Source organism: Poeciliopsis prolifica, unplaced genomic scaffold (assembly GCF_027474105.1).
Source record: "Poeciliopsis prolifica strain line A6 unplaced genomic scaffold, Auburn_PproV2 SCAFFOLD068, whole genome shotgun sequence".
Classification (NCBI taxonomy): Eukaryota; Metazoa; Chordata; class Actinopteri; order Cyprinodontiformes; family Poeciliidae; genus Poeciliopsis; species Poeciliopsis prolifica.
Window position 1 is genome coordinate 2012028 of NW_026562443.1, and position 14409 is coordinate 2026436.

At 40.9% G+C, this 14409-nt stretch overlaps 1 protein-coding gene across 2 annotated transcripts in view; it reads left to right on the forward strand.

The window, feature by feature from the left end:
* Window positions 1-1094: 1094 nt before the first annotated feature.
* Window positions 1095-14409, forward strand: part of loxl2b (lysyl oxidase-like 2b) — a 30454-nt gene continuing 17139 nt past the window's right edge. For both annotated transcript variants that reach the window (XM_055020547.1, XM_055020548.1), the window contains exons 1-3: window positions 1095-1175; window positions 3392-3751; window positions 5047-5222. In XM_055020547.1, the coding sequence (XP_054876522.1) occupies window positions 3403-3751; window positions 5047-5222 (525 nt within the window). In that variant the 5' untranslated portion in view covers window positions 1095-1175; window positions 3392-3402. The remainder of the gene's footprint in view (window positions 1176-3391; window positions 3752-5046; window positions 5223-14409) is intronic.

Genomic DNA, 14409 nt, shown 5'->3' on the forward strand with positions numbered 1-14409 from the left:
GATGTGTGCTGTGAGAAGGATCAGAAAGGAGAGGATAATCTGACACTTATGTGGATTAAAAGAATCGCATCCAGCAGCGCAGGGCGGAACATTTCGGGGCATCCGCGATCCGAGTAGAAAAGGACGATCGTCTGCCACCAGATGGCAGCAGAGAGCAGGCCAGATCAGGCTGAGAACACGCGAGATGTTGAACGAATAAGATACCTGAGCTGAAAACTGGAGGCTCGCCACTGAAACAACCGGTCGATGATTATTTACATCTTTAAGAAAAGGTAGATGAAAACATATTTTTTCCCAAGCCTGACTGTCCTTTGCTACATTTAGAAATTGTTGTGTTTCCTATCAGAAATCAGTTTTATTGGTTGAATGACAAATTGAAATCTACATTTATTTAGGGTTGTGAATTGAGTTGAGTTTTTCTCTGAGTTGAATTGATGAACCAAAATAACTGAGTGTATCCAGATGGATAGCTGTATTTCATGTTATAATTTGCCCTTCATGCAGAGTATATTAATCTTCACATAAAGTATTGGTACACTGAGCCCACCTCAGTGTTCTGTCACTTTGCAGCTGTTAGACCTCATTGTCCCCCCTGTGGGACAATACCGGATGCTTCTGTGTTTCTGTTCTGTGTTTTGGTCTCTTCCTGTGTCTTTAGATGTCTCCACTGGATTGGGAAAAACATTTTCTGTGTTTTTATCTGTTTATCTTGGAAAAAAGTTAATGAAAAAAAAGAAATATTTTGAGAAGTGACTAATTTATTAAGACGTAAATTATTTGTAGCTTATATTGTTTGGGAAAGTTTTACTGGGTTTTCTGAGATCTTTGGGGAAAGAAAATTAAATACATTTCTGTTTTAATTTCTTCTTTGCCAAAGTAACCATTGAGTTTGTTGTTTGCTACTGACAATAATGTTGTAATGATTTTATAAAGTCTCTCAAATTTTCTGTGGTTAGGTGAAGGCGTCATCCAGAACTGTTCTCTAAACGTTGCAGCTGGGCCAGAGCCCATTATCGGACACGGTCAGTGGGCGGGGCCTCAGCGGTTTGGGCCACTCCCTCCACTGGTCCTGATTTGCATAAAGAGCAGTGAAAGTTCGGAGCGCGGCAGAAAGAGGAGCAGCTGACTTCAGGACCCAGAGAAGGAGCTTCATCTCGCCAGAGGGGGAAATTACAGTAAGTTCAGCTGCAGTTGGAACTTCTCAGTCTCTGAGCCCAAACTTTGAGTCCGTCTTTAGAAAAGCCTTTTCAAACCTTCATTTATTCTGTGCATGACATGCTTGTGTGTTGTAATCTGCACTGATTTAATGTCAACACAGTTTAAGAGCACGGTGGAAATAATTTCAGAACCCAAGGAGTCTGTTTCTATGCCTGAGCTGACTTTCAGTTGACAGGCCCTGACTGTGGGAGCTCCTTTTTATGCCTCAGATTGACTACGTTTCTCCATCAGATAAAATGGAGCCTGCTTGAAATCACAAAGCGATTTAGCTTTTTCTTCTTAGTGGCTGCTTGCACTGTTTGGCAAGGGTCACTCAAAGAGCTGCTGGCATTCCTGCAAATTGACATGTTGACCTTTTCAGTCAATCCTTGGACCCCTTCCATCCCCGGTGGGGGAAAAAAGGTTCACGTCACAACAAACCCTTAAATAGTCCTTAGAGCAGAGCTCCTGTAGGAAAATATCAGACATCATAATTCCCGTTTCATATTCAGGTTTTCTGATCCGTGTTTAGTTTTCCCTCAAACCAAAGGAAATCCTGCACAGCCTCAATGTGCTCAGATGTTTCAGCTCCAGCGTCACCCAGTCTGCATGCCTCATGATCGCTGTGGGAAGAGAGAGCCGCTGAGAAAACCCAGCTCGGATCAAAGCACAACTAACTGCCTAATGATGGCGGTCCAGAGGCCGGAGCCTCATTCCACCCGTTCCCTGTGTGCGGATCAGCTTGTGTAACTGCTGCCACGTTACAGTGAGGAAAGCAGAGAGTCTGGAGCCAGATGTTTTCACACCACACAGGACAGACACATCTGTGGTGAAGTCATCCAAAAACATCAGTTTCCTGCATGTTTTTCAGTCCAGTAGTGGATGTTTTCTTGATTCTTCACGTGTTAATCCTGTTTTATGGCTGTTTGTTTTGTTTCTACATGTGAGGCTTAACAGTTTAAAAAAAAAACATGACATCCACCAGCTGCAGTTTCTATGTTTGCAGTCCAGGACTTTAACTGGACAGTTGGGAACTATATGTAACCGGTCCTGTGGGTTCTTCTGGGATGTGAGGTGGTGTCTCTGTCGACCCAACTCATTCTATGTCCTACCTGTAGAACACAGGGTTGCTTCACCGGCCATATTTTAGGGTGCGTTCACACCATCCCTGTTCAGTCTAGTTTGTTTGCCTAGAAAGTGTGATTTGTTTGGGGATATTTAATTGAACTCTGACAAAGACCAGAAAGGCAAACTTTTGTCCACTTACAGACCTGGGATTGGTTGAAGTGAACTTTTGTGCTGTTCAATTGTACATGTGGATGTCAAGTGGACCAGAGACCTCTACAAAAAAGTGGTCTTCAGTGCAGTGCATCCTGGGGAAATACAACCAAAACAAACACAGTACCTTTGAGATAGCGGGAGAAATGGCTTTTACCATTGACTAAACACACATACAACCACTAAAATCTGATGGCACTTATTTTTATTTACATTTTGTGAAGAAAAAAGTGACACTCAGTCACTTCCTCTGAGGTGTTTGTGTTGTTTCTTTTACTGGTTTTTGGTGCAGTGCCGCCAGAGGTGACGGGGTGAACAGGTAGCTCAAAGGATTTTGTTCATCTAACAGAGCGCAGTGTGACAGCGAACCGCACCAGTTGAAATTGTAACAAATGTGGCAATTTTGGTCTCTGGTCAAACCATGTTTACTGGATTATCGGGTGTGAAAACACCCTAAGCTCTTTGATAACAGCTAATTCAAAAAAGGTTGTGTAAAGCTGACTGAATGATCTGGCACCCTATAAACTTTTAGTTTTGTGACACTGAACAGGCACTGTCCCTTAAATTTACACTGTTCCAGTGTCTCTTTTTCAATGTCTATTAATGGAGTTGCAGTTGAGTGTGTTACCAGTTTGTTTGACTGTGACTGCGGTCGGGTCAGGTCGGGTCTGGTCGGGTCAAGTTGGGTCAGGTCGGGTCATTTCCACTCATACACCTGCAGACTCCAGTCTTCACTCTAACACTAATAGATTTTTTTGCGCCGACCCAACTTGCCAGCTGACTAAAGTGCAGACTGATGGCGCCTTTATCTGACTGGAAATTTAGGCCAAAATTGGGGCGAATATTGTCCCAATCTTTAATCGACTGCTAGCAACTTTTAATGACTATTCCTTCTTACTTATTTTTGTTTTAACAGTTTCTATCAAAATGTTGGCCAAACCAAAGCTATCCTACTGCGTTGGGATCTTCTTGGTGGTGTTGAGGCTGGCCCACGCCCAGTACGAGTACCTTGGCTACCCGCCGGGCTACCCAGACCCTGAACAGGAACAGTACACCCCCCCGGTCCTCGCTTCAGATACCCCCAGGATTCAACTTCGACTAGCAGGACAAAAGAGGAAGCACAATGAGGGTCGAGTTGAGGTTTTCTACAACGGTACTTGGGGTACTGTCTGTGACGATGACTTCTCCATCCATGGTGCCCAGGTGGTGTGCAAGGAACTGGGCTACCAGGAAGCAGTGTCATGGGTCCCATCTTCTAAATATGGGAAAGGAGATGGTAAGGCTCAGACACTAACAATACATCACATCAATTACTTTTGTACATGGTATTTATTGGGGTAATACATCCCAGTGGTGTGTAAACTAAGGTTGGGCGACTGCACAAATTTATTGACCATTGATAATAGGCCGAGCCATTCACCAGTCGACTTTAGTAGGGATTTTCTTTTTTTTTCTGGCCTTTGAGTTACTGTCTTAATTAATAACAATGCTTGACTGAATCCACAAGATGCAGCCCATGGAAAAAAAAAAAAAAAATCAGTTTTTCATGGTGCATGCAAACTTGCAGCTGCAAGCAAAGCTTTTATTTTCCCCAGAATTCCTCCAAGTTCAGTGATGATTTATTTACTCAAACTTATAACAGAAAGGCAGCATCTTATAGGAAAATACATTTATTTAAATGGTACCCTGAACCTGTGATGGACTGGTGACCAGTCCAGGGTTTACCCTGCCTCTCATCCGTTGACCACTGGAGATCTAGTGCAGAGTGTGTTGGATAATAGATGGACTGATGGTATCTTGAACGTGGGGAGGCAAATAAACACAAAGTACAAATTTTACAGAATCGAGTATGACTGTAAAATATTAAAAATAGAAAAATATATATATGTTGCAGGTTTAAGCCTCTATGAGCAATTTGCCACAACCAAAGTAAATAAACGACAGAAAAATTCAAAAACTATACAGAATGAGGACAAGCAGGATATAGTAACATGCTGATGGTAACAGTTACTTGATTGGTTGTTTCTATTCTGGGGTCGACTGTGGAACCTCTGGATATGATGATGATGGAAAGAAGGACTTTACATAAAATTAAGAAAATGAACAAACCTGATCATCATCTTCATGAGACTGACTTAGAAAAACTGAGTGTCTTCAGTCAGAGGCTTCTTCAAGTTTGCTATAATACAAACTGCTTCAGGAAATCTTTCCTGCCTAAAGCCATCACCATTTACAGTAACTTTTTGAAGAATTTTAATTGATATGAGCCACAACATTTAATTGCCCTTTCGGATCAATAAAGTATGTTTTGGTTGTTGTGTAAAATGGCACTATGTGTCTGGAACTGGACTTTTGTGTTCTAAGTTGGCAAATAATCGCTCCGCCTAGAAAATGTCGGCTGTGCGAGTTTATTAGCCATAGTCATTTGTTGATCTGAACATTGGTTGGGAAAATGTTACATATCGCAAAACCTTAGTGTAAGCTTGAAATATCGTATGGCAACAAAACCAAGGCAGAGTGCTGAACGCTTTACAATATGATGAAACCTGAATTTCTGTTTTATCCCATAAGGACCCATCTGGTTTGACAATCTGCAGTGCACTGGAAAAGAGAGGACGCTGGCTCTGTGTCCATCCAACGGGATTGGTGTTTCAGATTGCAAACACACCGAAGATGTAGGCGTGGTGTGCAGCGACCGCAGGATCCCTGGATTTAAATTTGTCAACACATTGCCCAATCATGTGGAGGTAAACTTCAGCAAAAGCTGCATCCGTCTTTTATATTTTCTTTTCATGATTCTGCTTGTGGTTTGTGGGCCTTGGAAATACCAGCTGGTGATTTTGGGTTGTTCTGATGTAACTTCTGTCCAACAACAGCTTATAAATGTAGTTTTTCATGTTATTTGACAAACTGACCTCTTCTAAATGCATAATCCAATTTATTGAATATGGCTTTACTTCCTTTCTAATTTCAAAATAGGAGAACCTCCAAAAACAGAAGAGTAAAACATTCAAGTTCTCTTTGGCAAAGACATATCATGGTTATAAATTATGAATTATTTCATTAGGAATAGGTGAGATATTTTGTTGCATCATGAGGCTTTATGAGTCCTTGTGGTGAATATGCAGTCTTCACTTAAAGTAGGGTTTGTAATCAGAATTTCTGATTTTCTGAAAGTTGAAAACAAATCTAAATTCTAGGTCAATAACAATCATTATTATTGGTAAAATTGTCAGAAGAAGATCCTATTTATATAGCACTTTTTCAGCAACAAGGCAGTTCAAAAGTCTAGTTTGTAGAAAGGTTTTCAAGCACAAAATGTTTTGTCCCAACGCTTTACTCAGAGTCATTAAGGATGTTTTTACAGCTGGTAGTCCAGCAGACTCAAGTCATTTGGGGGCCAAATTTACGATTGTTACATTTTCAGTTGATGTGGTTTTCTTTCAAACTGCACTCTGCCAAGTGATCCAAACTAACTGAAAAACCTGCATCAAGAACTACTAAAGGATGTGACAAGAATACTTCTGAAGAAGACACTCAGTGCAACTTCCATCTTCACAAAATGCAAACCAGATAGCACCAGATTTTAGAGGTTGAAGGATTTCTCTTTTGTATTCAGGAGAAAGCCATGAGCCGTTTCTCCTGCTTGCACCAGACTCTTGTTTTTGTTTTGGTTCTATTTGCCCAGAATGTCTTGTACTATAGTTTGCTTCCTGCTCTTGGAGTGGTCTCTGATCCACTTGCATTCATATATGCATTGGAACTGTGCCAGAATTCACTTCAACTGAAGAGATGTCGAGGTTTGTAGGAGGACCAGAGTTCATTTCTTTTGTCTGCGTCGCAGTTCGATTGAGCATTAACACCTCCTCAATCAAAGTCTCCAAAGTCTTCTAAAGCCAGTGTTGAGTTCACACCAAACATGTTTTGAGCCTTAAGGGCGTCTGATTTACATTCAAGGTGTGTGGGGAGGCGCATGGTGCCGTTGCGGGGTGTTTCGAGTGTTTAGATTTGAAATGTTTGGAGTGTTTTGAGCGTTTGAAGCACCGAGCACATCCAACGTGTCCGATGCTCCACATAGATTTTGAAGGTAAACCGGATGCGCCTGACACAGGAGAGGTAAAGGAAAAAGGCTGCAAGATTTGACTTATACAAGGGACAGCTTAGACCGAATGCTTGTCAAAAAAATGTAAATGGGTAACATTCAAATTTAGATGGGACAGACTGTGTGGCCTTGCCCTACCGTCTAGAAGACCTCAGACTCTGTGTAAGGGTTGTGATGATGCATATGTTAAGAAAACTTTACAAATAGTGTGATGCAATTCTATCAAACTATAGGACTGTAAAAATGTCTTGTTTTAAAAAAATTATAAAGTTTCCTGATATGTTGGAAGTCAAAAAGTCTTGATGCTTCATATTCACCATGTTACTTACAGCAGAGGATCTCCACACAATCCCTACATGGGAAATTCTTAGAGTCAGACTTTTTGTATTCAATAAACATTTACCCAACCCAAATCTCAGTAAAGTGGACCCGAGGTGTTCACAGGGAGTTGGAACCACAGCTGCCTGTGCATAGCTCCAATCTGTGAATGCTTGAGGTCTCCTCTGAAAAGGCTTCTAACTGCCGCTTGCAATAGTTCACACCAAAAATACCCGAAGCAGCATTAATACACATACCGTCTATTTTACAGTCACTATTTCACAATAGTGACTGTAAAACAGACTTTAACTTAACACTGCTGTAGAAGCTAACATCTTCTGTCTTGCTTTGTCCACACTTGGAGTGTGTGCGTGTGTGTGTGCGTGTGTGTGTGTGGGGGGTGAAGGGGTGGTGGTGGGGGGGGGGGGGGTGGTGTTTGGGGAGGGGGGCAATCAGTTTCACAGAAAATAAACGTAGCTCCCGGATTGTTCTGAATTTGCAAACACCAGCCAACAGTGTGTCGAGTAGCATTGTGCCCAGTCATTTCAGCTTACCACGCTGTGATCCACAAATAGGCAGATTTTCCATGAATAAATTGGAGTTATGTTCCACAGAAAAATCCAACAGTAGTGAATACTGAGGCTGTACTTAGAATGTTTGTGTCAGATGTGACCATTAAGTGCTGCATTCAGAAAACAGTACTGCTAATAAAAATCTCTGGGTTTTGTACTGCAAAACTCAAAATTGATAGCTAATCACTGGGTCCTTTAAAAATAGTCCTGAACAGGTAATTATGAGCTGTGTTTTGCTCGTAACTCAGTCTTTTAGCCAACCTTTTTAAAGCCCTTATGACTAGACTGAGCAGCAAGTTCTGAGCTACTACCGTCAGCCCGATGTGTTCTGCACTCCTTGCAGGCCTCACACATTCCAACGTGTTGAGCTCACTGCAGATCGAACTTAATGCTGTGACTCTTAACCTTTTTTTTTTTTGTCTTCTCCTCGGTTAAGCTTAGAAACCAACACAGACGTTTCCTCCAGAAATTAATAGTGACTGTAAAATAGAGTTTAGCTTAAGAGGGAGTAATGGGCATTTATGAAGCAAGCAATTAATAACTGTGGTACCACACTTGCCTACAGAAACTTGCTTGGTGCCAAGCAAGTTTGACAAGTCACATCAATTGATCAAGTCAATACAGAAGATTTATTAAAGGGGCAGTATTATATAAAATGGACTTTTTTGAGCTTTACATCATGTTATAATGTTATTCCAGGAGTTTTGCCTTGATTCTTCTATGCATGTTTGAGAAATACTTTAATCTCCCGTGGCAACCATTCAGCTGTGTATAACACCTGGATGGACTCAGCTCCGCCGTTGAGGTTCAGCTCCTCCTCAGCGCTGCCGTTTCCAAGCTTCAGAGCTTCCGTCCCACAGAGCAGTGACTCCCCCACTCGGTTCCTTGAGACTAGCCAGTATTAATTAGCAAACATCTGGCAGAACTGAACACCAGCTGAGCTCAGTATAGGAGCACTGGTTAAAATGTTGCGAAAGGGTTAATAGAACGTCAATGTTGTGATGACTTCCCAAAGGTGTTGTGTTGGAAAGAGCAAGATTTTCTTAAAGAGACAGAGGCCCAATTTCAAGGTATTTAATTACAAAGTAATTTTTATTTCATGTCATATTTGAAATTTGCAGCATTTTTATAACAACTGAAGGAAACATAGTTACTTGATTGACGCTGGAAAACCCATAACACTGTCCTATTAAGGTCCCGATCAGTACATAAAAATTTTGCTTGGATATTTCAATCTAACAATTGTTTGCTTTGACATTCCTGTTTGAGTTAAAAACAACAAGCTCAGATCACAGGAGGTTTTATTTCAGACACACTGTTGTTTGGACTAGTGTGTGAGCTGTTCCATGGTGTTATTGCTTAGTGTATTTTGGGGGAAACGTCTGTGCGTCTGAACAGATGATATTATTTGTGAAAGGCTGATTTACAACAGTAGTTGTTCTCAAACAGCAAAGAAACTCAATATGAAGAACTGTTTTATATGTCACTGAGCTGATATAGAGACAGTGTGAGCTGCTCTCCATGGCACGACAGGAGAGCTGCAGACGTTTTCAAATCGATATTTATTTGGAAAAATGAACTGAAAAGGATGGAATATTTGTGTGCTACTTACTACCAAACGAATATGGGATTATTTCAAACAATATTATAGTGAATTGAATTGTAACATTCTTAACAATACTTCGCCTAGAAGAAGAAGAATAGAAGAAGAATAGCATTTATTGTCATTGAACAGGATTCAACAAAATTTCTATTGCAACTCCCGTGCAAAAAGTCAAAATCATTTTCCGTTTGTGAGGTGGAAGTGGTGCACCGATAAATTGGCCCAGATTTCCTTGATTTTGGGAGATCAGGGATCAGCAGTGATTGCAGTTAATAAAAATCACTCCACTGTTCCCAACTCTGCAACTTTATTGCAATATTTATCAACATTTCATATAAAAAAAAAATTAAAAAAAATCAGTATTGGCCAAAATTGCTTTTTAACGATTGGTGGTCAGTGAACATTCAGAAAACTGCAATCAGTGCAGCCCTGCTGAGAGCGGCAGGTCCCATCTTCCAGACGACAGTTTGGTTAAAGACATTTCTTAACGGAGGATTTTTTTTCTCTCACTAAATGAAAGCTCTCGATGTTTAGCTTAATTATAACCAGGAGTGCTAATAGATGAGCTTGGATCTATAAGGAGAAGTCCTTGAACTTTAGAGCCAAGAAGTAGATTGTGATTTTCTCCACAGAGTGCAGATGGACATGTCTAGACGTATGGAGCCAGACTGGGCTCATAACCTAAAAAAAAACCCAACAAAGCCAAACAAAAAAGACCTTCAGACTCAGCTTTTCCATTTACTGTCAGATGGGCCCCCAGCGTGTAAAACACACCCAGCTGGGAGCAGCGCTCCACCGCTGAGGCCTGGCCCTATCATCCAGGCAGGCGTTCTGTAATGGCAGCCATCAACTGTATGTTGCTGGGGGGAGAGTTAGCGGTTTGGGATGATTATTAGGCTGCATGCAGAGGCTCTATCAGGTGAGCCAGAATAACCCACACAGGAAATGGTGAGGGAGTGAGGTAAGGCGGAGGTGAAACGTGAAGCCCTCCTGGCTGCTGCTGCTCCCCCGTCAGCCCCGTGAGCCCCCTTCACGTTCTCCTGCATTCTCTGGCATTTTGTGATAGACGCAAAGTAAACATGTCATTCCATGACTTTGCTCTGCGGTCTGAGGTTCCCTCGGTTTGCCTGGCTATATTCAGCTCCGTCTCTCTCAGCGGTCCAGTAAATAACACAGTGACCGTCAGTTGTGCTGCTCTGAAGTCGCTGTCGCCTCAACTTTCCACTTCCTGCTTATCTGTCCTTTTATGGCTTTGAGGAAGTCCACTGACCTTCAGTTCATTCTGATTAAGGGTTTGATAAATGATAGTCAGACGATTAATATCAGTAGAAAACACATCAGATAGAACTTTCAATAATTTCACTGAACTCTAGTCCAGAATTGCACAGCATTCTGGGAGATGTAGGCAAAGAAAAGGCTTTGGCTGCTCAACCTTTCACAGCCAGATAAGGAAGATCAGTCAACTAGCATATTGTGCAACTGAGTAGCTTGCGCTGGAGTTTTATGTTTTTCCCTCATACCTTATAACCAGGTAAACTAAAAAATTAATATGAAGCAAAGCCTCAAGAGAAAAATGTAGATAAAACAGGAAAGTTTGGGTTTATTTCAGATATTTAAAACAAAGAATTAATCAATAATTATTGCTACGGACGGATATGAAATCCTCATATCATGAAAAGTTTTTCTGAGATTCAACTTTCAATTGTCTGAAAACAGAAATAATCCTGCCTCAGTTCTTCCATTTTTTATTTATTTTTTGTGTGTCTCTTCTCAAGCTCGCAGTCGGTTAAGCCTGGCTCGAGCTGAGCCCGGTTCTGGTTCTGCTGGAGCTTTCTTCCGGTTAAAGGGGAGTTTTTCCTCTTCACTCCCTTATGCATGTGCTGTATGAGGGATTTAAATTAAGTCAACGACTCAGCACAGGCAATCGTCGCTACATGCTGGTCCAGGAGGAGTCACTGGCTCGATGCAATCTGCTGGGTTTCCTTAGAAACTTTTTTAATCGTTCTGAATAATTAACAAATGTATTTGTTATTGAATTGAAATTATTTGTTTGGGTTTCTTTTTTTTTTTTTTGCCTTGTCTCTTAATCCCACTATTCCCCTCCACTTTAGGAGTTTGTGTCAGTGAGCAGCGCCAACTTCCTTAAACTGAAAAGAGACAGAAAGAACCAAATAGACCACAGCAGGTAAGAACTAGTAAAAGAAACAAGGAAAGAAGAACAATAAGTTGATAAAAATACAAAAGTAAATGAAAAGAGCCCGTTTACAAACAGAACAAATGCATTTAAAACCAATAAGCATTTCATTGCAAACCAAAACGTTTTGGTTGAAGAAGTAAATGGTGCATATTATAGGAGAGTATGTAGTGAGCATGCAGTGCGGATTTATTATGTTTTTGTTACACTGCTCTTAAATAAAATGCTTTAGTAATATTATTATTAAAGGTCCATATAATCTCTGTTTATCATGGGGAGTAGAGCTGCATGATATATTGTAGATATATCACCATCGCACTGAGGTGATGTGACATTAACATTGTAAGAAGACAAAGACAGAAGAGAGACAAATGTTGGTTTCTCACTGTTGGAGCTGCTTGGTCTTCTGGTATCAGGCTGCTACGCTGGGCACACTCAGAACATTTGTCTGAGGACGGCGCTCGGCGCTGGCTCAGAGCTCTCAGTAATTAGGATTAGGAGTCATTTGGCGGATGGCAGCATTTGCATCCCTTCTCTTTGAGAATTAGAGCCATGTGTTGCTGGTTTCTGGGTGTGGATTTTATCCGGTGCGAACACGATTCACATTAAAGATTTGACCGCATAACCTAAAGTTAGATGGTTTCTTTACCTGCTGTCCCCGCACTGGACCAGGCATGATGGGAAAACCACCAAACACAGAGAGCGAAACTGTTTCCCTTCAGCACAAGTGAGTTTTTATTACTCAAACGCCTGATGTACTCTCAGTGGAAAGCAGCGCTGTGGGTTTTTCTTTTTTCTTTCTTTCTTTTTTCAAACCTGTTTAAGCTCATTATGAGACATTCTGATCCCTGAGTACTGCAGTCATTTTCCACAAGCTTCAACTTTTATGTCATGTTGAATCACTTCATTTCCATTAAGTCATTGTCTCTGTAATTTATGCTCCAGTTTGGCTCAGAGTGTCCCAGTGCTGTGAAGCATCTGTTTCCAGTTTGTTAACTAAAGATCCATTTTAATGGCTCTGAGGAAGTGAGAGGCAATGTTCCCTGTTTTCTGTAAATAACTGCAAAAAACACATAATCCTAGATTCCTATGCACATGGTCAGTTAGGCATTGTCAAAATTTTGCTAACTATATTTTAGCTTCAAATCTGCACTGGAGCGATTCTGCTCACTAAAGCTGCAGCATGTAACTTATATGAAAAACTGTTTGTTTTTTTCATATTTGTTGAGACTGTCACCATGTTGTGACAATATGGCATAAGATATAATCTGTGAAAAGAATCCACTCATCTGCCTTCTCCCAGGAACTAGAAACAAGCAATCAGAGCCAGGAGGCGGGGCTTAGTGCTGTCACTCACCTTCTGTGAGGCACTGCTCATTCTCTTTCCTGCTCAAGCTAGTTAGCATGGCCACCGATGACAGCGAATAAACAGTTTTTCTGTAACATTTTGTTGTTCAGCATGTTCAACAGCAGGGTGATTGACAGCACTAAGACCCGCCTCCTGGCTCTGACTGGTTGTTTTATTTGGGAGTGGTGCATTTCTTCACAGCAGTAGTGGCTCAGGCAGGAGGTGAAGGAGAGCCATCTTTTCATAGATTTTCTGTCTCATACTGTCACAACCTGGGGCAGTTTTAATATAAAAGAGATATTTTTTTATAAAAGTTATATTTTCTGTTTCTTTTTATTTATTTATTTATAGAACTATGGCCGTGTTGATGTAGTTAGCACAAAATCTGAAATCTGACATTTGAAATCGTTCTGCATTTTTAGTTTTCTCAACCTTTATTCCAAAGATAATGTTAGCTCGCCTCTGCCTGACACACTAACTAGCACTTACTGCTGTAACTGTAGTAAATTGTTGCAAATTAATTCTCATTTCTATTGATCCGAGGGAAAGGAATCAGAAAGGTATTGAGTTCTCATAAGATATGGACTTTTAAAAGAAAAAGCATTAAAAAGGGACACACAAATGTTGGAGAAGTTTGATTGTTTTGACATATGTCTGCTGTAGCAAATTTTCCATTTCTTATAAACGTAAGCAGTCTGTGGTAGCAGCTGGATGCTCATACTGAACCATGTTCTGGTTCTGCTGGAGGCTTCTTCCTGTTAAAGGGGAGCTTTTCCTCTTTACTGTCACCACATGCATGTTCAGTACGATAGATTCCTGTAAAGTCAACGGGTCAATGCAATCTGATGGGTTTCCTTCTGTAGTCTTGGACTACTTTGAATAATTAGCTGAGCTTAGTGTCCTGTTACTGTCATTTAAATAAAATGAACTTAAAAGAGTAAACACACAAAAAAGTCAAGCATTGTCTCAGTCAAGCCTGTGATGAAGTACATTTTGGCTCCTTTAAATCTTCCCATCAGTTCATCTCCCTGATGCTTTTTCCATCTGCAGCCATTTTCAGGAAAAGGCTTCACTCCTGAGACTCAGTTGAAACAAAACACATATGTGAGGAAGTCGGTGCTTTTCCATGTCAGATTAGTCAGGGTTTGGGTGTTTTTTTTTACCCCAGAATCATGCTCCTAATCTAAACAGGAAGTTCATCAAGATAAATCCCAAGGACCAAGAGGGAGCGTGTAAAGAGGAGGAGCTGGAACCAGGAAACGGACCGAACAGGATCCGTTTCACTAAGCTCAGTGAGACAATCCAACTCTGCCAAAGAAAAGGGATTTTTTTCCCCCATCATGTACTCTATATTCAGTATATACATATATTCATGTCCAGTAATTATTGTGTACCAAAATGTTAGTTTTTATAAACTTTCTCATTCCCCCAGACTAAAATGATTAATGTGCAGCGGATAGAAAAACTGATGATGTTTTCTCTCTCGTGCCGTCTGCCCTTCCATGGAGGAACATGTCAATTGTGGAAAACCTCTTCTCTCATTATTCCATGTCAGGGTTTTGTTTTTGGCTCAGCATGAGAAAGGTCTGTGAGGAACCTGACCCATTTCCCCACTAATTAGATGTTCTCAGTCCATACTATCACTTTAAAAATACCCCAAAAAAAAAAAGTCTGAAAAGCAGCGCTTTATCGCCTGACATTATGTTCAAGTTAAGTGCCTAAACATACAGGAACGTCTACTGTGTTTTTGTCCGGCCAAAATGCAACGAGACTGACAGACAAGCTGCTACTGTTATA